Source organism: Aulonocara sp. 'chitande type north' Nkhata Bay, linkage group LG11 (assembly GCF_057382095.1).
Source record: "Aulonocara sp. 'chitande type north' Nkhata Bay isolate Kocher_YH1m ecotype deep benthic linkage group LG11, A_spYH_male_GT1.1, whole genome shotgun sequence".
Classification (NCBI taxonomy): Eukaryota; Metazoa; Chordata; class Actinopteri; order Cichliformes; family Cichlidae; genus Aulonocara; species Aulonocara sp. 'chitande type north' Nkhata Bay.
Window position 1 is genome coordinate 19,619,856 of NC_141354.1, and position 26,744 is coordinate 19,646,599.

Below are 26,744 nucleotides of genomic sequence, written 5' to 3' on the forward strand. Positions count from 1 at the left end.
CCCAAGTTGAAGGCAGCTTCTGATGCGAGTGAGCTTTATTAATATGGTAGGTGAAACAAACAGGAACGTAGCAGGTATGAAATAAAACCTAAGGATAACCTAAACTGGGGAAAACTAACCAAAAACAGCCTTGAAACCTGAAATGGAGGTGCAGGGAAACTACACAGGATGACACAGGGAAATAACACAGACGAACCAGCAACAAGCAGGAGAAAACACAGGGCTCATAAACACAAAGGGGCAATCAGGGAATGAGAAACAGGAGGGAGACACAGCTGGGATTAATAGGACATAATGAGACAAGGGGAAGAAAAACTAGACGCACTAAGATAGCAAATGGCCTCAGAACTAGAAGACCTTAATCGGAATAAAATCGAAAACATGGATAATAACAATGAAAAAAAACCACTGAGTCCTCAGACTCAGGGCTATGGCATGCATTTCAATTCAGTGGATCTTAAAAATAGAATTGAAACGTCGCAATCACTTCACACATGAAGGAAATAAATGTGACGACAAACAAAACTTGTCTGTATTTACTTGAGTGACAACAAGGTGAAAGATGGCATTGCGGTGGTCTTTGTGTTTGTTCTTCATGTGCATTCGCTTTAAAGGTATGGATAGTTCATATATTTAGCTGTAATTTTTAATTCTCACTTCTTTTATAGGCCTTTGTGTTTTTGTACAGACAAATTATGACAAGTGTTAGATGATCTGGTCTGTATTATTCCATGCTGCTGTCCTTCTTTCATTCTTTGTCTTATTCCTGTGCTTTATTTCATTGCATTTTACTCTGCACTTTATTACAGTTACCCCAACAGAAGCTTCATCTTGGAGCGCCACTGTGCCATCCTCAGTGAAAGGTCTTCTTGGCGCATGTGTGGTGATCCCCTGCTCTTATAACTACCCAGATCCACAAATCAGTACCACAAGCTTTACAGGCATTTGGTATAATAAGAATAATCAAGTCATCTGTCATTCGGATAAGTCTCAAACTTCGGGTCAGTTTCGGAATAGGACAAAGCTGCTGGGAGACCTCAGCAAGAAGAACTGTTCTCTGATGATTGATGATCTTCAACAAAGTGATGTGGGGCCTTTATATTTCCGGATTGAAATTAAAGGTTATGACCAGTACTCCTACAAAAATAACAAAGTCTCTGTTTCAGTCAGTAAGTAAAATAAATATGGTTACCAGTAAAGTCTTGTGTTCTAGCTCTAATAGTTCTCTTTTTATTTCCAGTATTTTTACCATCATGTTGGACGTTTGACATTCAGCATTCCTGAGCATTTTAGTTTTAGTGAAACAGGCCTGATCTAAGTCTTTTATACTCATTTGAATATAAATATGAAGTAAATATTGTAGGGTCAGGTTGCAGTGCTCTGGAACATTTTACATTAATTTTTGCAGACTTGCATTAGTTGTTGAACTACTCATTCAAACCTTAGATGTAAAAATGTATTTGTGCAACTCATCAAATTATGATAATCAATCAAAATCAATGGCAATAGAAGTTATCATTATACTCCAACCATGTTATCAACTATCAATTCGCTTTGTTCTTTAGAAATTGTTTATTGTAAAACTGCTCATCTTCTTCTTCTTTGTCAGTCAGATGTTGAAAGTAATTATCACCTAGTTTATTTCTTATTTCATTCATCTTTAAGCTTGAAATCACACTCAAAACCCTTTACTGTGAACAGTTTATTAACTTGACCAAAATTTAAAGTTGCATAAAACATAAAATCAGCAGCTGTACTGTTTAAGTACATTTGTATTTCCATTACAGTATAAACTTACTGCCATGATGGAGTTCTGGTTTATGACCACAGTCTTTTTTGTTAACACAGGTCAACCTGTTTTCTCTGTGCAAGAGGTAAAGGAGGGTGAGAATGTGTCTGCATCCTGCTCTGTGTTTCACTCCTGCCCCACATATCCACCTTCTTTCATCTGGAGTCACTCTGGAGAGCAGCATGATCAAACACAGCAGCTTCATGAAGGCCAGTGGAATTCAACATCTACTCTGACCTTTCGCCCAAACCACTCTGATCACAACAAGCCTTTAAAATGCAACATAACATACCATCGAGGGCTGCACCTGGAAACATCTAAGATACTTCAAGTAAGATGTAAGTATACTGCAGATTTACCAGGGTATTAACCGCTGTAGCTAGTATCAAGCCTTTTTAAACTAAAATCTCCAAAAGTTGATTCTGCTCATCGGGACGCAATGCCCCAATCTTATAAGATTTCCCAATCTTACCTGCAGTCAGCTGAGACTGAAGAAGTCACTTGAATGAGTGACGAAACGTTTCTCCCACAAAACGCTACGTCCAGATGAACAGAATCAACTTTTGGAGATTCACTTACCTTGATGATTGAGCATGCATCAAGACATTTAAACGAAAACGTTATTTACAATCAAATTAAAAAAAAAAAAAAAGAAAAAAACATTAAAAATCTGGATTAAAACATGATAAAATAGAACAAAATAGGGGAAGGGAGCACAAATAAAGAAAGTTACAATTTGTTGTATGGTCACAGTAGACACAGTTGCCTCTCACCATGACTGAGTATGACAGCCCTCACACTACTCACCTGAAAACTTTATTCATGCTGCCAGTAAATGAAGTTCACTGGAGTTTTTTTTGTTTTTTTTTGTTTTTTTTTGTATTGAAAGGGAAAGTTGTGAAACATTGCCTTCTTACATACCGGTACTATATTTCTTAATTATTAATTATTAACTAAAGTTGTCGGTTTTACAGGGGTTTTTTGGGTTGTTTTTTTTTTATATATATACACACACACTAAAAAACTGTATGCCTGAAGTGCTTCAGTGATGCTAACCCTGTCAGCAGCTATGAGTGGCACAGTTAAACTGTCAGCTGTCACCAGACATGCCCTGTGCAGCTCATGTTATGTGTTACATTACGCGAGAGTAAATCCAAAAAGAAAATAGATTTTTTTATTTCATTCAAACATATATAATATATGCATGGCTATGTCTTAATATATGTCTAGTTCTCACAGATGGCCCTGACATCAAGCCTTCCTCAAAGTGCTCCTCCGAGGACGGCGTGGTAAAGTGTGAGTGCATTGTAGAGTCTGAGCCTCCCAGCATGGTCTATTTTATTCTTGGTGACAGAGTCATGCAAAGCAGCAAAGCAGAGAAAAATGGCTCTGTTACTATTGAGACTCTGCAGACAGACTTTGGGTCTTTCAGGTTTGTGCACTGCCTGGCAAACAACATGCTGGGATATGACAACATCTTGCTCTCTTTACCTGTTAATGGTAAGAAAGACTTAGGATGAATTGATCTCTCTATTTTTACATGACAAAAATACTTAACATGGTTTCTTTGTCAACAGACAACATGCAGAATATTCTTATCTCAACCGGAGCAGGTGTGATTTTGCTGATTATTTTGATAGGAAGTGGAGTGGGAGTTGTTAAAAAATGGTAAGTTGTCATGAACATAATCATTGCAGATAAACAAGTATGTCATGCATGCAGGAGAATCTGTAAATATTGCAACATGTATCAAATAATAGTCACAATCATGATTACAACTATATGAGCACCAGAACAATTTTTTTAGGTCCTGACAGCCTGTCTTTAATTTCAGAGGCTGTGAAAAGTGTCAGTTTCCTTTCTCATTTAATCAAAAACACTTTACTGCCAGTAGGGGGAGATCAAGAGACACAACAACCACTAACCTGAGCACCATGATGTCAGACAGACCTGTGGAACTCCCTCATAGTGCCCCACCGAAAAGGTTTTAATTCTTCACTTCTGTTTGCAAACAAACAAAAAAAATTGTAATCATAAATATAAGTTTAAAGATGTGTCACTTGTTTTAATAATAGCTTTTCTTTCTGCAGGAAAATGAGCCGTAAGGATATCCCTTCCCCTGACATGTACACCAATTATCCTGTCTATGGCAACGTATGGATAAGTAATGTTTTCTTCATTAGTTCATTCATATTTTGCATGCATTAAAAAGGGGAGTGAATTAATTTTGTTTCTCTGTGCAGACTGACTGGGATGAGTCAATATATGCCAATGTGTAGCATGTGGAAGACCAGCTGGAGTCCATGTTTATGTCCTCTGATATACGAGTTAAGAATGAGTCAAGGTTTTTTTTCCAATCTCATTCAGTTTTCAATGTTTATCACTTATATCTGTCATATATAATTCACATTTTATTTGCAGAATACAATAAGTAAATATTAATGTCTAAAACTGTGATGATCTTGTGATTCCTGTCATAAACTGCAAAAAACTGGAACAAGGTTACTTCATCAGAATTCATGTTTTTGTATTTTTTTTTTATTTTTTTAATACCTGTGAACAGTTCCTCTATCCAATCTTTAAATGACGCAATGCTGCCACCTGGAGCTTGTTTCTCTTTCTCCCTCATTTGCGCGCGCGTGTGTGCGTGTATACACACACACACACATATACACACACACACACACACACACATGTATATGTATATATATGTAATATTCCGCAACTCTGAAAGTCTGTGAAGGTTCTCAGTCATTCAGGTCATCGTAGTCAAAGGAGCTTGCAAAGAAAAGCGTCTGGACTTCTTTAAGTTGCTTGAAGACGTTTCACCTCTCATCCGAGAAGCTTCTTCAGTTCTAAGGTTTATGTCTAGGGGCAGTGGCCCCTAGAGACAAAGCACGTACAAACTCCAAAACACATTTCTAGCATTAACTAAACTTCCAAAACAGAGCTACCTAGATCACTTAAGTTACACAATTGAAAACATCTGTATTGTTTGTGTATTTATACACGCAAATCCAGCATGTCCAAATTAACACTGTCGGATTTGATTTCAACACTATTAAAGTGTCTATATGGGTCCACACCAGAGAGTGTTAATTTAACTCTTTTTGGAGAGTTGGTACGTTAACTCTGATTTAGTGTTAAACACCAAATCTGTCTGGAGTTGATAATTTAACACTTGGTGTTAAGAGTTTATATATTAACTCTCAAAGAGTATTTTAGTTTAACTACGTAAGAGTTATCTTCTAATTCATTCTAAAAAGCAGGAATTTTACTGTTCTGAACTTCTAGAAATTTATTTTGGAAATAAACATTTACTAAAAAGATGCAATGGTTTTTGAAAAACATTTATTCTGAACTGTGCACCACAATTTCAAAACATTTTCTGAAAGATGTAACAGTGTACATGTTCTCACTTTCATTAGAATTTTGTTTATCAAAAGGTCTGACATAGGTGAGCTGGTAAATGCAAATAACAGCATTCTCATCACTTATTTCTTCAATACAATATGCATGTCCTTCATTCATCCCTTTGTGGAACTTCAACGCACTTCTGCTCTCCCCCATATTCCATCTTCACAAGCATATCCTGTGCGGAGATTGAATAAAAATTAGTTGACACTAATTAATGGCACAAATAATCCAGTAAACAATTGCAGCACAGAAAAAAAAAAGGAATCCTCTTTGAGCCATTACTTGTGTAAAGTATTTTCCCAAAAGACAAAGACACAGGCAACAGGTAATACTGAACTAAATGTAAAACCTCAACCTTTTTCATTTTTACCTAAACCGTGTGCACAAAACTCTGGAGGGATCTATGCTAATGTAGAATCGAGTCAGGACGTCTGCTACTGCTGTTTGCTCGTTTTTTTTTTTTGTTTTTTTTTTTTGTTTTTTTTTAAATGGGCGATCGTTTTCAGGCTTCAAGTAGCACCATCATACCAACATTTCACATTCTAGACATTGTTTTAGGTGTATTTGACCAAAAGTTTGACTGAAAATTCACATGCAAGCTTTTTTCATGGCTGTGGTATTTGCCCGCAAACAATACCTTTCAGCTAGCTAAAACAGAATATTATGCTATCACCGAGCAACATGGCTAATGCCTTTCACACAGCTTTGTCTCAACTCCAAAGAGCCACAGAAGTAAAAGCTCATAATAATAATTGAAACAATCTTTGAAAAAATGACTTACCAAGCATGGCAAACAACTCAAATATGTAGAGCAAAATGTTCTGAAACGGCTTCACTTCAGCTTCGATTGGAGCCGTGCTGGGGGCGGAGTCTGTGAATTCTCTATTGGTGTCATACCCCCTGTAGGAGTTCAGAGTTAAGAGGTCAAGAGTTAATGTTTCCATTGTAACACCTCCAGATTTGACAGAGAAACACTCATTTTTAACACTCGATTTTAACTACTATCATTTTACACCTCAGTTACATTAAAAGAATGTGACTCTGCTTAGAGTAAAATTAACTCTACTTTTGCAAGAAGACTATTAACACCAAAACATTTAACACTTTTGAATTTGCTGTGTGCACAAGCACTCATATGTACGTACGCACAAGCACTCATATGTACGTACGCACAAGCACACACACACACACACACACACACACACACACACACACACACACACACACACACACACACACACACACACACACACAATTAAAAACAATTTTCATTTACCTGTTACTACCACCAAATCCAGTCGTTGGTACTTCCTGGCTTGTGTAGCCACTAGGTAACAAAAGCTCAACACTGCGCCTGGCATCCTGGAGCACTTCTGTTGTCTTTTGTATGTGTTTTGGAGTTTGTATGGGCGGAGTTTTTACGTGCTTCAGAGTTCGTACATGTTTTGAAGTTTGCACGTGCTTCGTCTCTAGGGGCCACCGTAAATATACTTTTATTTATTCACTCCACATAAAATGTAATAAATAAATCATATAATACAAAAACCAACTAGTCACAGTTCAACTTTTAACTATTTAAATTTTCAGCTTTTTCCTTTTAAACAAATTTAAAATGAAACAACACAAAACACAACACAATTAAATATAAATTAAAATATGAAAACAAAAAGAACATGCATATTCTCTGTCATATGGGCCTGCATGAATAAACTTTCTGAATCCTTTATCATCCGCAACTGAAAATAGTTGTGAATATTATATGGGCAGAAATCTGTGCCATCAGAAACTGAATTTGAATAAGTTAAATTTGAATTGCTCAGATTGAATCGGAATTGTAACTTGAATAAATGCTTTTACAAACTGAATATGAATTTGCCTAATTTGAAATTCAATTTATTGGTTTATAAATGATCATCACTAAATTGAAATTGAATTTTATAGTTTGAAAATGAATCCATTTCCTTTGAAACCGTATTTTATCCTTTAAAAATTTAGCTCTCGAATAATTGCAGATTCATTTCTCACCATTCAGTTTCAGTTCTACAATTCAATTTCAGTTCCAAAATTAAGTTTTGGAACTGTGAGTATGAGTTATTGTAGATATGCATGAAACACCTGGCGACGCATAGCGTTTTTTTTAAAAGCCGAGAAATGCACCGTATTTGATAGCTTGCTGCGAGACCTCACACCGAGCACATCTACTGCCGGTGGGTTGCCTGTTATGCAACATCCCCCAAAAACACGAAGAGGAGAGTCCTGGCCCCTAGCCCTGCCAGTGTAGCAGAAATGATGACGGATGATGGTGTCAGCAGCCGTTCTTCTCTGCGTGAGTAGCTAATTTACGTTGAGTAGGCTAACCACGTTATTACATTAATGCATGTAAGGTGAACTAGCAAACATCATCATAGCTACATGCAGCTGTCTTCTTGTTTGATGGCAGATACTCCCTTCACCCTGGCTAAAAAGGATAAAATGACCAAAGAAAAAGTGGAAAACAGCTAAACATGAGAGGTTTTTGGACAAAGTTTGTGTTTTTTCCATTGTTTAAGCACTGCTTCCAGCCAAGAGTGATGCCATATATGCCCCATAGCTGCAGAAAAGGCTAACATTGTTATATTTTTACAAAAAACAGCTGAACATGAGAGGTTTTTGGACCAATTTTGTGTTCTCCATTCTTTAAGCACCGGTTTGAGCACCGTTTGAGCACCGGCACCGTTTCAAAAGTACCGATTTGGCACCGGTATCGGATAAAACCTAAACGATACCCATCCCTACTGTAGAGTAATGTCATATTATGCTGCTTTTTTAAATGTGCATTTTCTTCTGCTTTTACTTTCTTCTTTAACTTTTTAAAGCCACTAATTTGATGCTAACTATGAAATGTAGTCTCACAATTATAAACTTTTTCCATTTGGTTATGCCAGTAATTCTCAAAGTGTGTGGTGCGCTGTTAGGTTTTGTATTGTTGATTGTCATTTATGCTTAGAAATATTTAACCATATATGCTTAGAAGTATATAATCATTTGTAGATTGGAAGAATGTCTCATCCAAGGAGGTCTGTAACAACTCTGTGTAGCAGGAAGAGGGGAGTGCGTTCACTCCTCTACAGAGTATTCTGGCATAGATCACACACCTCCTAGGAGAGGTCGTATCTTCTCTTTTGCTGATATATGGTTTAGCAAACACACGTATATTTGGGGAGTCTTCACAGGGTCACATCTTGACCACACACACACACACACACACACACACACACACACACACACACACACACACACACACACACACAGTATTCTTTGTTCACATGTATACCTATGTAAGATGTTATATGTTAATGACCCTATGCATATTCATGTAACCACAATAAAAGGAGTGCTATGGGGGACCTGGCTGAGAGTCTGACGGAGGTCAAGTGGTGGAACGACACTTGGCTCCAGGCAGGACTCCCTCATGCATGAGTAACATGAAGAACTTTGCCTACTCGTGTCTTGCTTTGCTGTGTAATTATATTGTCTTCAACGTTCCAGCGGATAGGTTCAAGCTACAAACCTATCATGCGCCCCCCTGTGTGGGGCAGAAGTCTGACAGGTGGAGCGCAAGTTACCTAGCAGAAAAGTCATGTGGAAGTCATGTTTAGCATCGGAATCACTTTTAAAGCCGAACAAAGAAATTCGCAGCAGTCACATTAATAATATGGGCACCCACTGCATCTGCTGAAAAACCGCAGCCGCGTGTGTAAATCAACAGCCGCAATAAAAAAGTGTACTGAAAAGTGCGAACATGTGGTCGGGACTGTCGTGCATTTGTTTACAGTGGTGCCAAAACCAGGATTGGGGCATGACAGACCTGACCACATGTACTGTATTGCTCTTTCATTGTGATTTCTTATGTTTCAGTCATTTTTTGCAGGGTTTTAGTTTGTTTCTTGTCTATTTGGGAGCTGACACAGTCTCTAAGGGGATGGGGTTCTGGGGATAACAGGATGAGAGAAGCTGCAGAGAGGCATGTAAGACTGCAACTCTGCTTCCTCGTCCCAACTCTGGATAGTCACGTTTGGGAGGTTTTGATTAATTTGGCCAGATTTCTAAACATGAGATCTGCTCCATCCAAAATGGGATGGATGCGGTCCCTCCTAATAAGGGAGGTTTCCTCCAGAAAGTTTCCCAATTATCTATCAAGCCCACATCATTTGTGGGACACCACTCAGGCAGACAGGAATTTAAGGAGAACATGCAGCTAAACTTGTCATTCGTGGTCCAATTGGGGAGGGGACCAGAGAAAACTACAGAGTCCGACATTGTTTTGGCAAAGTCATCCTTTCAATATTGATTTTAGTGTCCTCTGATTAATGTAACCAGGTGTCATTACTGCTTGGAATTAGGATTTTAGTGAATTTACATTTACCCTTAGCCAGCAGTTTTAAATTTCCCTCAATAAGATAAGATAAGATAAGACTTTATTGATCCCACAACGGGGACATTTTTGCGTCACCTCAGCTCAGGTACAGATATCAGAAGGAAATACAAAAATACAAATAAGTACAATCAATGAAAAAAGTAAGATAATACACTACATACAATGGTAGCATACACAGTATGTGATTATGGATATGGTTGGAAATATGGAAGACATAAACTATATAGCTTGATATAGCTATTGTAATATGATGGAATTAGGTGTTTTTTGTTCGGCAGTTGGCCCTCGAGTGGTTGTTTTGTGTTTTTTCACTCTGCAAGATCTAGTCAGGGGCAGTTTCACCTGTGTTAATCTGTTGACATCCATGCCTTCACTGTTGATAAACAGCATTATCTATAATTAATATAGTTTGTTATCACTGAAACAACTTGTGTGCGTTATTATTTATTGTGAAAGAGTGATATAGTTTGTGGTTTGACTCTAATATGCGCATTGAAGGCTCTGGCCTCTGGAAGACAATTGGCTATGGTTGCTGGTGTTTCTAGCTTCACATCTCAGAACAGAATCGCCAATTACTGGAATTTAATCCTTGGATGGTGTGTCGCCGAGTGGAGAAGACACATGAACATGTTGGTGCTACCTCTGGAGCTTCTGTTTAAGACTATGCTTCCTCATCACCATCACCCAGCGGTCCTGTGCTTGGGACAGTTTTCTTGGGACAGCTTGCCAGGGGTCAGCAAGCGTTACAATCAGCTACAGGGGCCTGGCTAGATAGGGGTTTTTCAAGGGTTTGAAGCAAACTCTCCAATTCAGGGATACTGGCCTCCAGAGCTGCAAATATTTATCAAAAGTTTATCTGTATGTTTTAGCTAATAGTAAATCATATTTATTTTTAATCAAATTTATAAATAAAGTGTAAGTCTGATTAAAAAGATACCATCCATGCTTTATTACTGATGAAATGAATGATGATGATGATACAGACAGCACTGTAAGCTCTATGTGCAGGCAAATACCATTGCATCAAATGATGAGTACATAACCAGGTCTCTGGAGAACTTCAAGACATGTTGAGGAGGTAATTTAGCCATTTAAATCAGCTGTGTTGGATCAGATCACATCTAAAACCTGCAGGACACCCGCCCCTGCTTTGAAACGTATTGCACACCGCTATGTACTGCCCCCTTGTGGTCCTCTTACAATCACTGTTGCATGCAGAAGCTGCATGTTGCATGTAGTGATGCAATGAGAATCTTCTATAGGATACCTAGAAGGTAGTAGTGTCAGTCAGATGTTTGTAGCTGTGGGTTTTTGCACTTTTAAAGCACTTAAAAAAAAAGTTCGTGTTCACTTTTAGAGAACAACTTGATGGTTCCTGAGGTTGAAAAACAAAAGCAAGCCTTTATTTAGGCTGATACATGAATAACAAAACCAAAACCGACAACTAAGACTAGACTATGAGTTTGACTATGATTTTAACTGTGACTATGACTATAACTATGACTGTGACTACAAGGGGGGGAACATAAGCAGACGACCTGACAACAGTAAGAGACACAAGACTTAAATACACAGGAGTGTAACCAGGGGCGATTTTAGCCCATTTTTGGGGGTGCTTCAGCATTTAACCTTCAGTTACTCTTTATATCGTTAGGTAGGAGTCAGACCATGTTTGTTTTTAGCTGAAAAACATTACACCCAGGTAACCTGCTGTGTTGAAAACGTGTTTCCTGACTATGTTTGCTACCCTACAATCCGTCCTAATCTGTAGTAAATTCAGCGATATTTGACCGTCCTGTTGCTCCCATTGAAATTTATACAGCCTATTTAAAATCTAAAACTTAACATTATCCGTAGCCTGCTGCTGTTACCACTGTCTTGTTTGAAATATAATGAGAGAAACTGGTTATTTTATCATATGTGCCGATATTGAACCCAAGGTACTAACTAGCTAACTGACTGGATGCGCATTAACCTTATAACTCCTGTTGTGTGTGTGTGTGTGTGTGTGTGTGTGTGTGTGTGTGTGTACAGAGAGAATGATCCGTCAATAAAGGATAATGTTGGATCAGTGTTTCAATATTTATATCCTTTATTAGTTGTACATGTGCTTTGGTTATTTGCCTTTTGGTTGAAAGTACAGTGAGAGAGGACTTTTTTATTAGTGATCTTGATATATTTTTTTTTAAATCTAATTGAATACAATCTATTTGTGTATGATTGTCAGTCCAAAGAGGGAGAGAGGAAAGAGGAGAACATGAGGAGAAAGTACAAGATCAGGAAGAACCAGGTAAGAAAACAGACAGGGAGTACTAACAGGTGTGGAGATACAGAAATTATTTTACTGCAACAATATAACCTGCATTATTAACATTGCATTAATAATATACCTTACAGCATTGATATTGCATTAAAGATGTTTATGAAACTTACTGCTATTAACCTTTTTCTTACAGGTGCAGCCCTAGTCAGTTTATACACACATTGCATGTCTGTGCTTTATTCAGAGTTGATGCTCAGTCTCAGTCTATTGAAGGTTTCAAGCTTCGATAAGCGCGATGTCTCAGTCGATATATTGTGGGTGACTTGGAGCATAGAAGGATAGACACATACACGCTTACAAACACATATAATCCAAAAACCTGCCAGACCAAAGGCCTGAAACTCATTTAGCTTCTGACTGCATTTTAGTCTACTTGGTAACAGATGACAGAAGACCCGTCAAGAAGAGGACAAGCCCTCAGGGACCATGTAGGCTTGAAATTTATTGCCATGTATGGAAGGTGTTATAGAAAAGGGAACTTTGGTGTCTGTTTTTAGCCATTTAAGATGTACCATTTACTGCAAATCGATGTATCTGATCTGTAATCGAAGCGAGAAGGGGCGTGAACCCTGATGTTATAAAACACTTCCACGTGTATTCTTAGCAGGAGACGTTTTGCTGGTGTGGTGCTGTATACTTCTCCTCCTGCGTGTGTTTAATAAACTCCTTGTCTGATTGCACTCTCCTGAGCCTCTGTTGGTTTGTTCTGTTGCTCAACATTTTCGAATTCGGGACACAGGCAAAACAGAAACTGTTAAACTAATTTTACTCGTACAATCTGGAAGTTGTTTTCTCCCTATATTAAAGCTGCTGTACAGAATCTGCAAAACAAACTGGGTTGTCAGCCCTGGCACTGCATTACCATATTGAGCTTCAGTCAGAGGAAGTCACGGTTGCCAAAACCTTTTTGAAGCTCAAGAATGAGGCTGGTGCCATCCCAGATATGTTAACATTGTACAATCTTCTGGATAATCAGATCGTCCCCACACTGAAAACTGTTATTCAGGTTGCCCTAACAAACCCAGCTAGCAGCTGTAGCTGTGAAAGGTCTTTTAGTGTCTTGAGTCAGCTCCATACCTGGCTGAGAAGGACCATGGGTCAAAGCAGACTCCAGCACCTGGCTGTGATGTCAGTTGAGAAATGCTTGAGAAACTTGACCACCAAAATGTGATAGACAGATTTACCAACCTCAAGGTGAGGCGACATAGGATAAAAGAAAAGAACAAATCTGCAGAGCCATAGTAGTATCTGCAGTAAAGATCTTTTCATACATTGTATACATTGTACCAGAGGCCAAGGTGTCTCAATTTTTCTAATTTTGTAATAATATTTTGTACATTTCAAGGACTCTTCTATTTTTGGAGTGTAGGACCCAGGCACAGAGAGACTTGATGAATTTAAGAATCTCATGATTTAATAAAGAAATTTGCAGACTTGCACAGAGAGGGTACAATTATGATGAGTGATAATGAAGATGAAGACAACAGACGATGAGGACAGGGAGGAACAGGGGTTTAAATGCACCAAGGAGACAGTCAGAGGGAACTCGGGACAACTGGAGACATTTAAGGATGCAGGGACTGACAGAGACGGGGAAGAAGTCTCATCGTGATGACTAAAGTTTACCTTGCCAGGATGGGCAGCTCTCTGGGTGCGCAGCACCCCCAAAGCTCTGATCCTAGAATTGCCCCTGAGTGTAACAGAGGGAAGTGAACACACATGGAGAAACAGCGGACACAATTGACCATAATGGCACCACAGTGGAAATACGCACATAGAACATGGAAACAAGACTTTCAGAATAAACAGGAAACAGGACAACAAGAACCACACAGGCAAGAACCATGATAGGTAGACACACAAACCAGGGAGACTTACTACAGGGGCAGATGACACAAAAGGATCTAAAAAACAAAGGACTAAAATGGCAGAAATTAACTAGATAAGCTAAACTGAAACTAGAACACAAATGAATAACAAAATACAACGAAACTGGGTCACCCAGTACCGTGACACAACCCATCATTATACGTGATTGTGAATAAGAGAAATGGTATTAGGTATTTTTTTTTCTGATAGTCAATTATGCTTAATTGCTTAATACTGATCAGAATATAATCAGGTATGTTTAACCGTTTCACGCATAGTGGTCACTACAGTAGACAGCTATTCAAGGGCTATTTTCTTGTATTTGTGTCAGTGTCGATGGTATACTTGCACATAAACCACTACACTGGACATTGATGTCTCACTCTATACACTATAAATTGTCCACCTAAGTGAACATGTAAAAAACTCTTTAAAAAGTACATGTTTAAAAAATGAAGTTCTAAAATGTTCTTTTTATGCCTAAAGATGAATAAAAAATGCTTAAATATGTATCTAGAATATCTAGAATATGAAAATATCAGAAAAAAATGTAAACAAAAAAGGAATTATGTTATTTTTTTACTTAACCTTTTGTACTATTCTTCATTGTGTTCTTCTTCCCCTTAACTCTGATTTCCAGCTTCCTGAATTCCTGAAAGTTGTGGTGGTGGTTAATTTCTGATGTTTTCAGTTTGTTGTTTTCTGGACTGATGGTGTCCGTTAGTTTACATCACCTTCATATGACTTCAAATATTAATCACTTTTTCTTTCTTTTTTTTTTTTTTTTCTTTTTTTTTTACACACATGCTTTACTCTGTGACTTTTGAGCATGTTTTTCTTGGTTTTATTTTGTGCTTTGTAATGTTTAATGAAGAATAAACCATATTCCATTTTATCTATTGTTGCATGTTCATGTTTTTCAATATTTCAAATTCAGATTTTTTGCTGAACCTTTTCAGGAACTGCTATATTTAAATTTTGGTTAACAGCCCCATCTTCTGACCAGTATTAATATTTTCATTGACTACTGAGTCACAGTCTGTTTAAATATCTTTGATATAAAGGTCTGTGTTAACTTGAGTTGAAAGCAAGCTGTCTCTGGCACAGATGATTGTTGTAAGTCTTTGAATTAAACCTTTTCCACACATTTCTAACAACAGAAAGATCAAACTAATAAAACTCTGAGCAATTCCACTAATCTCGATCAAATATTCAAAATCATTTTTTCAAAGCAGCATTTACTACATTTGTTCACCTTGGCATGCTGGCCTGCAAAATCCAGACCTGATTACCAATTAGTCTTACTTGTGTTGCAATTGAATTGCAAGAACTTTGGTCATGTATCAAAATATAAAACAGGCCATGAGTATATTGCAGTGGTAATAGGAAACAGAAGGAAATTAGCATAGAATGTGTAACATGGCTTCATAAAGCAAAAACATACATGAATAATTCTGATGGTAGTTTTTTAAATTTTTTTATTTTAAAACATCACTGTGTAAACGATTGTGTAAGACATTAAATATGGTTGAATAACACACTTTTTTTGTTCTTTATTTCATTTTGCATAAATGCTCAAGACTAATCTATAGTTATTCTCCACAAATACCCACACCCCATGAAGGTCAAACATCCTTCAACTAGACCTGTGCTGATAGACCAATATCATATAACTTGACTGATGTTGTATTTGATAACCCATAACAGCTCTTAACAAAGGTAATAATAAAGAAAAATGATATTGAGTATAAATAATGAACAACATAGTTTCAAAACATTTTTAGTAATTTGACAAGTTTGCACATAATTTAATCAGACAATATGTTGCGATAATTTTGAACATGAGTACATTCTTAGTGTAGATTTTTACAAAGTAAGAATGTACAAATGTGAATTACACATTTGTGAAAAAAAATGTCATATATTATATACTTCATAATAATAATTTTGCGATTGCAACCTTTGCGACCTAGCAACTTAAAGATTTTTACAATACGTTATTGGTAATTTTTTAAACAATATAATTTGATAAGCCAAAGGAAATGTTCTAGATGAGATTAACAAGAGCACTTTAACAAATACTATTTACTTACTCTATTTTCCAAAGAAAGTGTGAAAAATATATGATAGAAATATGTGATTAAGTTGCACAAGGATGTTTTTCTTGATTCATATCAGAAGACACAAACATGGACTGCAGCTGGTTTTCCACACGCTACACATTGTTGTATATTGACTCATCGCAGTCAGTCTGCACAGAGAAACAAGATTAATTCACTCCCCTTTTCATGCATGCACAAAATGAATGAACTAATGAAGGAAACATTACTTATCCCTACATTGCCATAGACAGGAGGGTTGTTGTACATGTCAGGGCAAGGGATATCGTTACAGCGGTTTTTTCTGGAGAAAGAATGCAAAAGGTAAAGATTAAATCTAGTTGCATATCTTCTTAAATCATATTTAATCATCAGTAAGATTTGTTTGTTTTCAAACAGAAGTGAAGAATTAAAACCTTTTTTGTGGGGCACTATGAGGGAGCTCCACAGGTCTGTCTGACATCATGTTGCTCAGGTTAGTGGTTGTTGTGTCTCTTGATCTCCCCCTGCTGGCAATAAAATGTTTTTAATTAAATGAGAAAGGAAACTGACACTTTTCACAGCCTCTAACCAAAAAGACATAGATATTTTAAATATCTATCTATCGATCTATCGATCTATCGATCGATCGATCTGCACACACACACATACATTCTGGTGTTCATTTGGTTGTAATTATGACTATTATTTCACAAATGATGCAATAATAACAAATGCTTATTTTCAATGATTATGTTCATGACAACTTACCATTTTTTAACAACTCCCAACCCACTTCCTATCAGAATAATCAGAAAAATCACACCTGCTCCAGATGAGATAAGAATATTCTGCATGTTGTCTGTCCAGATAGAAACCATAATGAGTGTTTTTGTCATGTAAAAACAGAGAGATCAGTGCATCTTAAGTCTTTCTTACCATTAACAGGTAAAGAGAGCAAGATGTTGTCATATCCCACCACGTTGTTTGCCAGGCACTGCACACGCCTGAAAGACCCAAAGTCTGTCTGCAGAGTCTCAATAGTAACAGAGCCATTTTTCTCTGCTTTGCTGCTTTGCATGACTCTGTCACCCAAAATAAAATAGACCATGCTGGGAGGCTCGGACTCTACGATACAGTCACACTTTATGATGCCGTTCTCAGAGGAGCACTTTGAGGAAGTCTTGATGTCAGGGGCAGCTTTAAGGACAAGAAATATAATTAGTGGGGATTTATCATATCCTGTTAGCATCACTGGAGAACTTCAGGTGTACAGATTCTCCCTCATTTACATCTGACTTATACTCAACCTTTAAATTAAAGCTTTAAAATCTAAATCAAATCAAAATGTATTCCTATATCACATTTAAAAGCAACAAAGTGTTTTACAATTAATTAAGAACAAGAGAAAACAATAGAAAAAAAATGCATTAACAAACATAAAACAAGCGTGATGCTACTCAAACTAAACTTGAATTAAAAGCCAACACTAAAAAAGTGAGTTTTAAGATACAATTTAAAAAGACTGAATAGACTCTGAAGTACGAATATCATCTGGCAGATTATTCCAGAGTCTAGGCACTGCAACTGCGAAGGCCCGATCTCCTCTATGCTTCAATCGAGACCTTGGCTGTAGTAAGAGCATCTGGCTAGACGATCTCAGTGCTCTTTTGGGGTTATACATGTTGAGGAGTTTGCTTAAATAACTGGGCGCCATATCATTTAACTTTAAAAGTAAGTGAAAGAATCTTAAAATCAACATGATATTAGACAGGGAGCCAGTGTAAATTTGCTAAAACTGGAGTGATATGTTCATACATTCTAACACTAAAAGACGTGCAGCAGCATTTTGGTCTACCTGCAAGCAATGGAGAAATGAGTGTTGAAGACCCAAATAGAGAGAATTGCAGTAGTCCAGTCCAGAGGTGATGAAGGCATGAAAAGGTTTTTCTAGGTCTTTTGGAGGAAGATAAGGCTTTGCTCTGGCAATTTCACATAACTGATAAAAACGGGTTTTCACCCGTTTTCACCCGTTTCACCCGAATTTGATTATCTGCACTGGTAGAATTATCTGCTATTAGTATAAACTGATACAGTATACTTACATTTTACTTGAAGTATCTTAGATGTTTCCAGGTGCAGCCCTCGATGGTATGTTACTCTGCATTTTAAAGGCTTGTTGTGATCAGAGCGGTTTGGGCGAAAGGTCAGAGTAGATATTGAATTCCACTGGCCTTCATGAAGCTGCTGTGTTTGATTTTGCTGTTCTCCAAAGTGACTCCAGATGAAAGAAGGTGGATATGTGGGGCAGGAGTGAAACACGGAGCAGGATGCAGACACATTCTCACCCTCCTTTACTTCCTCTTGCACAGATAAATCAGGTTGACCTGTGTTAACAAAAAAGATTATAGTCATAAACCAAATGCAGTTGTGAAGGTAAGTGTACTGTATTGGAAATACAAATGCACTTAAACAGTATAGCTGCTGATGTTGTGTTTTATGCAGCTATCAATTTTGATCAAGTGAATTGATTTGATAAGTATTTAACTGTAAAAAGTAAAATAGATTAAAAACAGTGACTGGGCATAGGGATTATTTAATGGAGAGATATTTCCTATTTTATTGCAAACAAAACAGTGAAAACATCCGTTGGATATTACTGATGTTATCTTTTCACAAATATAGTTATGCTAATATTCACAACATGCTTACAATAATTTTTAAAATAAATTATTTTACATACTGACTGAAATAGAGACTTTGTTATTTTTGTAGGAGTACTGGTCATAGCCTTTAATTTCAATCCGGAAATATAAAGGCCCCACATCACTTTGTTGAAGATCATCAATCATCAGAGAACAGTTCTTCTTGCTGAGGTCTCCCAGCAGCTTTGTCCTATTCCGAAACTGACCCGGAGTTTGAGATGCATCAGAATGATAGACGACTTGATCATTGTCATTGTACCAAATCCCTGTAAAGCTTGTGGTATTGGTTTTTGGATCTGGGTAGTTATAAGAGCAGGGGATCACCACACATGATCCAAGGAGACCTTTCACTGAGGATGACACAGCAGCAGTCCAAGATGAAGCTTCAGGTTGAGTCACTGCAATAAATTTGAGAGCAAAACGTGATGAAGAAAAAAACAAAAACAGGGTAAACAATGAGAGGAAGACAATGCACAGGACAAAATCTTAATAATGAAATTTTTTTCCTCAGCTAAATAAGATAAAAAACAAAACAAAACACATACTGTTTAACTCTGTATATTTTAAGAATTTATACATTATACAGAACACACATACCTTTGGAGCAAATGCACATGGACAACAAAAGCCACTGTAGAGCATTCATCTCTTCACTTCAGCAAATAAAGTGATAAAGCTGCTGTTTTTTCTCTTTGTAAAAATATGACATGATAGTTTCTGTTCTTCTTTTGACACAGTACTGTTACGCCCCTAGTCTAGGCGGGTAGGGACGCACATAAGGTTGGAGGAGAGAGAGACAAATCCCCGCCCTGGTTCCCAAGCCAAACAGCCAAACCAGTTGTGAGTAAAAAAAGTGATTTTATTTAAGGACAAGAAGCATAGCTCCAGGGTGAGCCCAGGCCAAAATAATAAACAAAACCAATTAAGTCCCACCAGAAAAGACTAACTAAACCCTAAGAAAGAAAAAAGAACAAACAAATGACAGAGCTATCCCTCGCTCCCTGACCAAGAAAACAGGAGAAAACGATTCCAAAAGAAAAGGCAGCTCACCCCTTCCGCTTCAGCCCACGAGTGCCTAAGCTCTCAGCTAATGCACTAGGAGCGGCTTTTACAATTCACACTCCCACAAATACACAAGATAAACACAGGCTGGGAAAACCAGGGTCAGGACTGCGACGGCTGTCAGGCTACTCGCTCGTTCCACACTCTCTCTCTCTCGCTCCCTGGAGCTGTCAGAGCGGCTTTTTGAATGTGGTCACCTGTTCCATGGTCCAATCAGCTGCTCACTACTCTTCATTAGGGGAGGGACCTGTAAAGAGTCTTAAACACAGTAAAGAGACACAGAACAAACAGCCCACACAGTGTTCTTATGGCCACAGCCGTAACAAGTACATTTAAGTCAGACCTTCCCAAAGTGTGGGGCCCGCCCCCCAGGGGGGGTGCAGAGCCGTTGCAGGGGGGGCACGGTATGAAAAGGGGGGGGAAGAAAAAACAAAACGCTTGGACACTGCTAGCACAGGGCGCCCACAGAAATGCAAAGCAGGAGATGAAGCATCGCTGAATATGTTTTCAAACCAACTTCATTCTAAGCCAAAGACTAGAAAATATGGCGAAGCATATCTTCCCTTTGGCTTCACCTGCACAAGTGCCAAGGTAGGTCTCCCCTGCAGGATTGGTTTTCCCTGCGTCGGGAGCACGCACTGGGCTCTCCAAATCACGGACAAACAGTATCCTACAGTTGTTTATGTTTTTAAGCCCATTTTGCACAGAGAGGCATTTTTTGAAAAATGCATTGATAGCAATGTTGAATATTATTACACACATACAGTAAAATAATTACACCGTGACACCTCTGCCTTTCTAAATGGAGGGACAGTAACTGCGTGTGTATATGTTAGTGTGTAAAACTTGAAGACAGTAAGATTAACAGTATTTTGTCTCTACCTGCCATTCTGTAATTCATCTCATGTAAACCATAACGTGGCGCACAGCGTGACGTGAAAAAGGCACATACCTTTGACGTTGCGTGACCAACTCTGTATTCCTCGTCCACACGTAAACAGAAAAAAAGGAGTTTTAAAAAAATCTGCGTTTTCGGTGATTCGAAACGCCGTTTACGTGTGGAAGAAACAGCTGCGTTTTCAAAAATACCCGTGTAGGTGTGGACGTAGCGTAATAGAGTTAGTAGTTTACTTTCTTACTACCTGTAATTTATTGCAGATTACTTGTATTTGCTTAATTGTTTACTAAATGTTTGAGGTGTGAAAGAAACCGCAATGGAGCAAAATATGGGTGTGTGTGGTTGGAGGATGTGTTTGTGCGTGTGCGTGCATGCGTGAGAAAGGGGGGGGGGGCGAACATTTTTCTTGTAAAACAAAGGGGGCCTAGCAAAAAAAGTTTGGGAACCACTGATTTAAGTCAAACACAAAATCTAACCTTTCTTTCATATATTGTATGTCTGTGAAAGGTCTCAGTGATCCAGGTCATCTTAGTCTAAGTAGCTTGGAAAGAAAAGTGTCTGGACTTCTTTAAGTTGCTTTAAGACCTTTCACCTCTCATTCAAGAAGGTCAAATGGTGGAGAGTCCCAGATTTTAAGCCCTGTGGGAGTGTCCCCAAGAGGAACATGGACCCCCTATTTGTCCTCTACCTAATCACATGAGCAAAGGTGTGAAAACGGGTGTGGGTCACAATCAACCAAGGTTTCAGGTGAACCCACCATGAAAGCTAGCCCCACCCTATCATGTGATTTACTGAGGTCAAATGGCCCAGGATGTAGGTGGGTGTTAAGGTGTCTGGGGAGGGATCTCAAAACTGGATTATAGATGGCAGAGAATTGGTGTTGTAAGCCACTAACCTTGTTCAAAGATGGCCGTTCACAGAGGACATAGATGGCTTCTTTCACTCTTCTTTTAAACCATTTGTCTTCTCTTTCCAAAATGTGAACATTGGCATCCTTGAAAGAGTGACCTTTGTCCTTTAGGTGCAGATGAACAGCTGAGCCTTGTCCCACCAAGGTGGCTCTTCTATGCTGTGCCATGTGGCTCTTCACCCTCCACATTTTCTGGAGCTTTTCTCTGAGCGCTTGGTACTTCTCCAGCTTCTTGTGTACATTCTTCCTGATGTTGCTGTCATTCGGTATCGCTATGTCTATCACTGTGGCCGTCTTACTCTGTCCAACACTACTATACAACCACTATACCTAAGATAATATAACTATATTTATACACACACACATAAGCACATGAGCGTGGCACAGAAAGGAATTGGCAAGAATATCAGAGGAGCGAAACACCAGTAGAACAGTCACCTGAGACTGCAAGGCTAGACGGACCAATCTGTGCATTGCCTGGATTGGTTACAACAGTGACTCCCAAAACTTTTTTTGCTGGGCCCCCCTTTGTTTTTACAAGAAAAATGTTCCCCTTTTCATACTGCGCCCCCTGCAATGGCTCTGTGCCCCTCCCTAGGGGGCGGGCCCCACACTTTGGGAAGGTCTGGGTTACAAGAAGGATTATGAAATGCCTGGAATGCCTAGAACTGTACAAGATCAACAGGACCCTAAGAGCCTTCATCAGGAACTTAATGGGACTGTGGCATACAACACTAGAGGCCAACTTCAAGCCCATAGCACAAGTCACCATCAAGCCAAGGCGATGCTCTGTCCCCAGCGCTGTTCTGCATAGGCCTGAACATCCCACCAGCCGCGTGCTCAGTGAATACCCTAAGCAGAAACCCAAGAAAGAGGAGGAAGAGGAGGAACTACCATGGAAGGACAGACCCCTGGACTGTATACATCATTGGCAGATAGAGGAGGTGGCTGACATCCAGAAATCCTACCAGTGGCTAGACAAAGCTGGACTGAAAGAGGCACAGAGGCACTAATCATGGCAGCACAGGAGCAAGCTCTGAGCACAAGATCCATAGAGGCTGGGGTCTATCACACCAGCCAAGACCCCAGCTAAGATACTGCACAGGACCCTCAAGCTCCCAGGCCTCTGATAGAGGACCTGAGCCTGAAGGATAGACCGCAAAAGGGGACTTTTATTTGTATTTTTTTTTACAAATATAAATCACATGACAAATGAGGCCCCAATTCTCTGAAATGACACGGCATCGGCTTTTTATGTTATTCGAACTGTTCAAAAGACGCAGGAATTGGATCTGAGGTGATTCTGAGGTTGAGGTGGATATTGTAAGCCCATTATTGTGCCATCAAACAGGTTAAAAAACACACACATAAAAGCACTGTTTAATGAGGCTTTGTGCGCTCAACCTTTTGGCAAAGCAATTGGCAGTCTGTGATGAGTGAGCACAAGGAGAATAAAAGTTTACAGGACAGAAGACCTTTCAGCAGAGAATGAGGCCACGAGCTGGTCCATAAATGCTGACTCTTAACTGGAAATGATGGGATGCAGTTGTGTTGGGAAAAGAGTGGGAAGCTGGACTAACCAGGAGGAAGGAACCTGGATTTTGTGGCAGGAACAGAAAAAGACTGTCCCTCAACTTAACACTCAGCCTGGACTTCGCTACAGCTGGGTTCATGCAGCGTTTTCTGCTTTTTCAGAAACAAAGGCAATCTGTACTTAAGTTACAATCATTTAAAGATTAATTTCAAATTACTTCGTTTTTTTGTTTTACTAGTTTATGTTTGTGGATTTGATGTATTCTATTACATGCGTATGATATGAAGATTAACTTAAGAAGAAATAGCTGTTTCCTATTAGTCCACAGACCTAGATTTGTCTACATAGAATAGGAAGAAATAATTAGCAGAAGACAAGTTTTTACTAAAGGTGTCTTTACTAAAGGAAAGTAATAGAGAAAGCAAAAAGATATTTCTGTACGATGCTGTATTTTGTGTTGTGGATCTTACCGAGGGCGGCCTCAATGGTAATGTCACGGTCTGGCTGGCAGACCGTGGGGATGTGGGGAAAGGAGGACCCAAAACGCAGACTCTGCGATGCAAACAGTGCTCTTTATTCACAGTGAAAAACTGTAAACACAATAACTCCCCGTTGCTCCCTTGAACCCCGTGTGCGTGCTTCCCTCCGACGTCTGTGCTCGTGCTCCCCGCTGTTGTGTTTCCACACACCCCGTGCGTGCTGCCTTTCTGGACCACTCTTCCTCCTGCAGGGAAACCATAGAGGCAGCCGTCAACACTAACCCTCGGCGGGCATATACGAACAACACAGACATATGCTGACACACTAACTTGGTACGATAACTCAATGATCCCGCGCCGGTGGGAGCTCCAACACTCTCCTAAGTAGCTCCCCCGACGAGCCCTGATCACCAACAGGTGTGGCAGGAACTTCAGGTGTGGCCAGTCCTTCGCAGGGCCACACCCATCAGGCCTGCAGGTGGCTGGGCTCCATCCTCCAGCCACACCCGCAGACATACACACGTATACACCCACACCCTGCCTATACATACGAGTGGGACACAGACTAACACAGCATTGTGGAGAAAACACACATCACCAAATAATAATAATACTAACAACAATAACAACAGTCAAAACTGGTCACGGACCCCCGAGTCCTCCAGAGCCGGGTCCGTGACAGTACCCCCCCTCTAAGGGTCGGCTCCCGACGACCCAAAAACACAAACCAAAAACAGTACAACCAACCCAGGGCGGGCGGCGGGAGGTCCAGGACGGAGGGCAGAACCAAAACAAGCAAAAACCCCCAAAGAAAACAACCCCCCCATGGTCACAGTCCCAGAGTCCGACCGCGCATCCTGCAGCGGAGCAACAAAAAGAAAAAATGCCACAAAACAGTCTCAGGCGGCCCATCAACATAACAAAAGAGTTCAGGGGGCCTACCTCGAGTCCAATGGTGGCGACATTGCAGCTCCGGCGGGCAGCCACGGGTCCGGCAACAGCAGAAAAACGGTTCTGGGGGCCTGCCACTGCTCCACCTCGGCGGCTGGCAGCGAGAGCTCCCTCGGCTCGCCGAGCTCCTCCTCGGCTGGCAGCGCCGGTTGTTCCTTCCGCTCGCCGAGCTCCTCTGCTGGTGGTTCGCTGAGCTGCTCCTGCTCGCTGAGCTGCTCCTGCTCGCTGAGCTCCGGCTCGCTGAGCTCCGGCTCGCTGAGCTCCGGCTCGGGCAGAGCGAGCTCCTCCCGCTCGCTGAGCTCCGGCTCCCGCTCGCTGAGCTCCGGCTCGGGCAGATCGAGCTCCTCCCGCTCGCTGGGCTCCTGCTCCGGCTCGCAGGGCTCCTGCTCCGCCACGCTGAGCCGCTCCTCCGGCTCACCGGGCTCCTGCTCCGGCTCGCAGGGCTCCTGCTCCGCCACGCTGAGCCGCTCCTCCGGCTCACCGGGCTCCTGCTCCGGCTCGCAGGGCTCCACAGCTGGCGGTGCGGGCTCCTCCCGCTCTCCGAGCACCCTGAGCACCTCCGGCTGCGCTACAGCTACTGACGGTCGATCTGGAGGTGAAGATGGTGATGCGGTGTCTGCAGGTGGGGAAGGTGAAGGTAGAGTAGGTGATGCAGATGGCGAAGCCGAGAGTGCTGCGGTCGCTGCAGTCTGATGGGACTCTGGTGGAGAAGTAGCTGCAGAGGGAGGAGGTGATGATGGTGCGGCCGCTGCTCCCGGTGGACTGGCCAACGATGCAGGGACAGACGGGTGAAATGATGGCAGAGGTGGTCCAGCAGGCATATCGACCTCCAACTGAGGATGAAGGTGAGAGGCTGACCGGACTGAAGACTCAGTCACCAGCTGGGCAGCAGACTCCGTTACTAGCTGGGCAGCGGACTGAGTTGAGGGTGATATGGCTATTATGAAGGGTGGAGAGGATGAGAATGTTACAGCTGGCTCAACAAATTCCAGGGGTCCAGAGGCAACTGAGGCCTCCAGTTCGGCCTCTGGGGAAGCCCTGGGGAGAACCTCTGTCTCCATATGGCCAGACTGAGCCAAAAAGTCATCTGGGTCTGTATGCTGTGAACTCCCTAGCTCCCAGCTCACAGTCTCAGAGTGAACATCTTCTGAGTTTTTGGAGGTAAAGCAAACAGTTTCTGACCCCACCGACTCTGAGCTAACTACCTCAGGGCTGTCTATGCAAAATTCTGCCCCAGCATTAGCACTCAGGCCACATTCGTCCGTCGGTGGTCCAAAAATCCCCACTGGGAGTTCAGTTACACCTCTTACAGTTTCTCCATTGTTAATTGCTGTAGTGGCTATAGTCTCTATGTCCATGTTCACAGGAAGGGAATTTACGACACCGGCAGAGTCCATTTTACTCACTGTGGCGTCCAGAGCCGCTGGTCCTGAGCCTTCGACCAGCACAGGAGTGAGTGTAGAGGTGGCTGAACGCTGCTTGCGAGGACGCCTTCTCCTCCGTGAAGGCGGGGCCGGGTGTACGGAAACAGTCCTCTGCTGTTCATCTGTGTTTTGATTTTCAATGACAGGAGTAATAGAAACAAATGAGTCGGGTTTACTCACTGCGGTAATGAGTGCTGTCGGTCCGTCGCCAGCTGACCGGACTGAAACCGCAGGAGTGGGTTGAGGTGTAATGGGGTGATGATGGCGAGTGCGACATCCCTTCTGTAATGGAGGATCAAACAATTGTGCCACAAGCATCGACGGGAAAGTCCTCCGCCGATGCGCAAAAAACCAAGCGGCTAGAGTTTCTAGGTGAGCAGCCGAACCTTCCTTGCTTGGACTGCCCAAGCCGAATAAATCAAAACTAGAGCTCTCTCGTAAAATAGTGACCAATAGCCTAAGGTTGTTAATGTCCAAAAAGTTCATGGTGAAGGTAGTGGATGAGAGATAATTGTCAAAGAACACTACCTGTATGTCTCTTGTGTGGGTCTACAGCCTGGATTACGCTCCGGCAGTAATCCCATAGCTGCGTGAGCGATCTCTCCTCCGTGGCAACTCCTGAGTTTGCTGGGTCCATGGTGGTTGGCGGGATCATTCTGTCACGGTCTGGCTGGCAGACCGTGGGGATGTGGGGAAAGGAGGACCCAAAACGCAGACTCTGCGATGCAAACAGTGCTCTTTATTCACAGTGAAAAACTGTAAACACAATAACTCCCCGTTGCTCCCTTGAACCCCGTGTGCGTGCTTCCCTCCAACGTCTGTGCTCGTGCTCGTGCTCCCCGCTGTTGTGTTTCCGCACACCCCGTGCATGCTGCCTTTCTGGACCAC

At 40.8% G+C, this 26,744-nt stretch overlaps 3 protein-coding genes across 4 annotated transcripts; 1 reads left to right on the forward strand and 2 right to left on the reverse strand.

The window, feature by feature from the left end:
- The first annotated feature begins 106 nt into the window (after positions 1–106).
- Positions 107–4,419, forward strand: LOC147318823 (myelin-associated glycoprotein-like). Of its 2 annotated transcripts, XM_086309929.1 has the most exons (8): positions 107–614; positions 810–1,169; positions 1,849–2,127; positions 3,020–3,289; positions 3,367–3,457; positions 3,681–3,773; positions 3,880–3,943; positions 4,033–4,418. In XM_086309929.1, exons 1-8 carry the CDS (start codon positions 563–565, stop codon positions 4,066–4,068), a joined length of 1,245 nt encoding a protein of 414 aa, XP_086166055.1. In that variant the 5' UTR covers positions 107–562; the 3' UTR covers positions 4,069–4,418. The 2 variants fall into 2 exon arrangements, with proteins under 2 accessions (XP_086166055.1, XP_086166054.1); XM_086309928.1 differs by lacking the exon at positions 107–614 and having other exon boundaries at positions 710–1,169; positions 3,029–3,289; positions 4,033–4,419.
- A 10,391-nt stretch (positions 4,420–14,810) lies between these two features.
- On the reverse strand, positions 14,811–19,964 carry LOC147318824 (myelin-associated glycoprotein-like). The gene is made up of 8 exons (XM_086310956.1): positions 19,196–19,964; positions 18,637–18,996; positions 17,999–18,280; positions 16,833–17,093; positions 16,665–16,755; positions 16,331–16,423; positions 16,155–16,218; positions 14,811–16,066 (listed from the first exon to the last, which is right to left on the reverse strand). Exons 1-8 carry the CDS (start codon positions 19,242–19,244, stop codon positions 16,031–16,033), a joined length of 1,236 nt encoding a protein of 411 aa, XP_086167082.1. The 5' UTR covers positions 19,245–19,964; the 3' UTR covers positions 14,811–16,030.
- A 4,346-nt stretch (positions 19,965–24,310) lies between these two features.
- On the reverse strand, positions 24,311–26,174 carry LOC147318825 (uncharacterized). Its single transcript, XM_086309784.1, has 4 exons — positions 25,783–26,174; positions 24,689–25,611; positions 24,424–24,607; positions 24,311–24,338 (listed from the first exon to the last, which is right to left on the reverse strand). Exons 1-4 carry the CDS (start codon positions 26,172–26,174, stop codon positions 24,311–24,313), a joined length of 1,527 nt encoding a protein of 508 aa, XP_086165910.1.
- Positions 26,175–26,744: the final 570 nt, after the last annotated feature.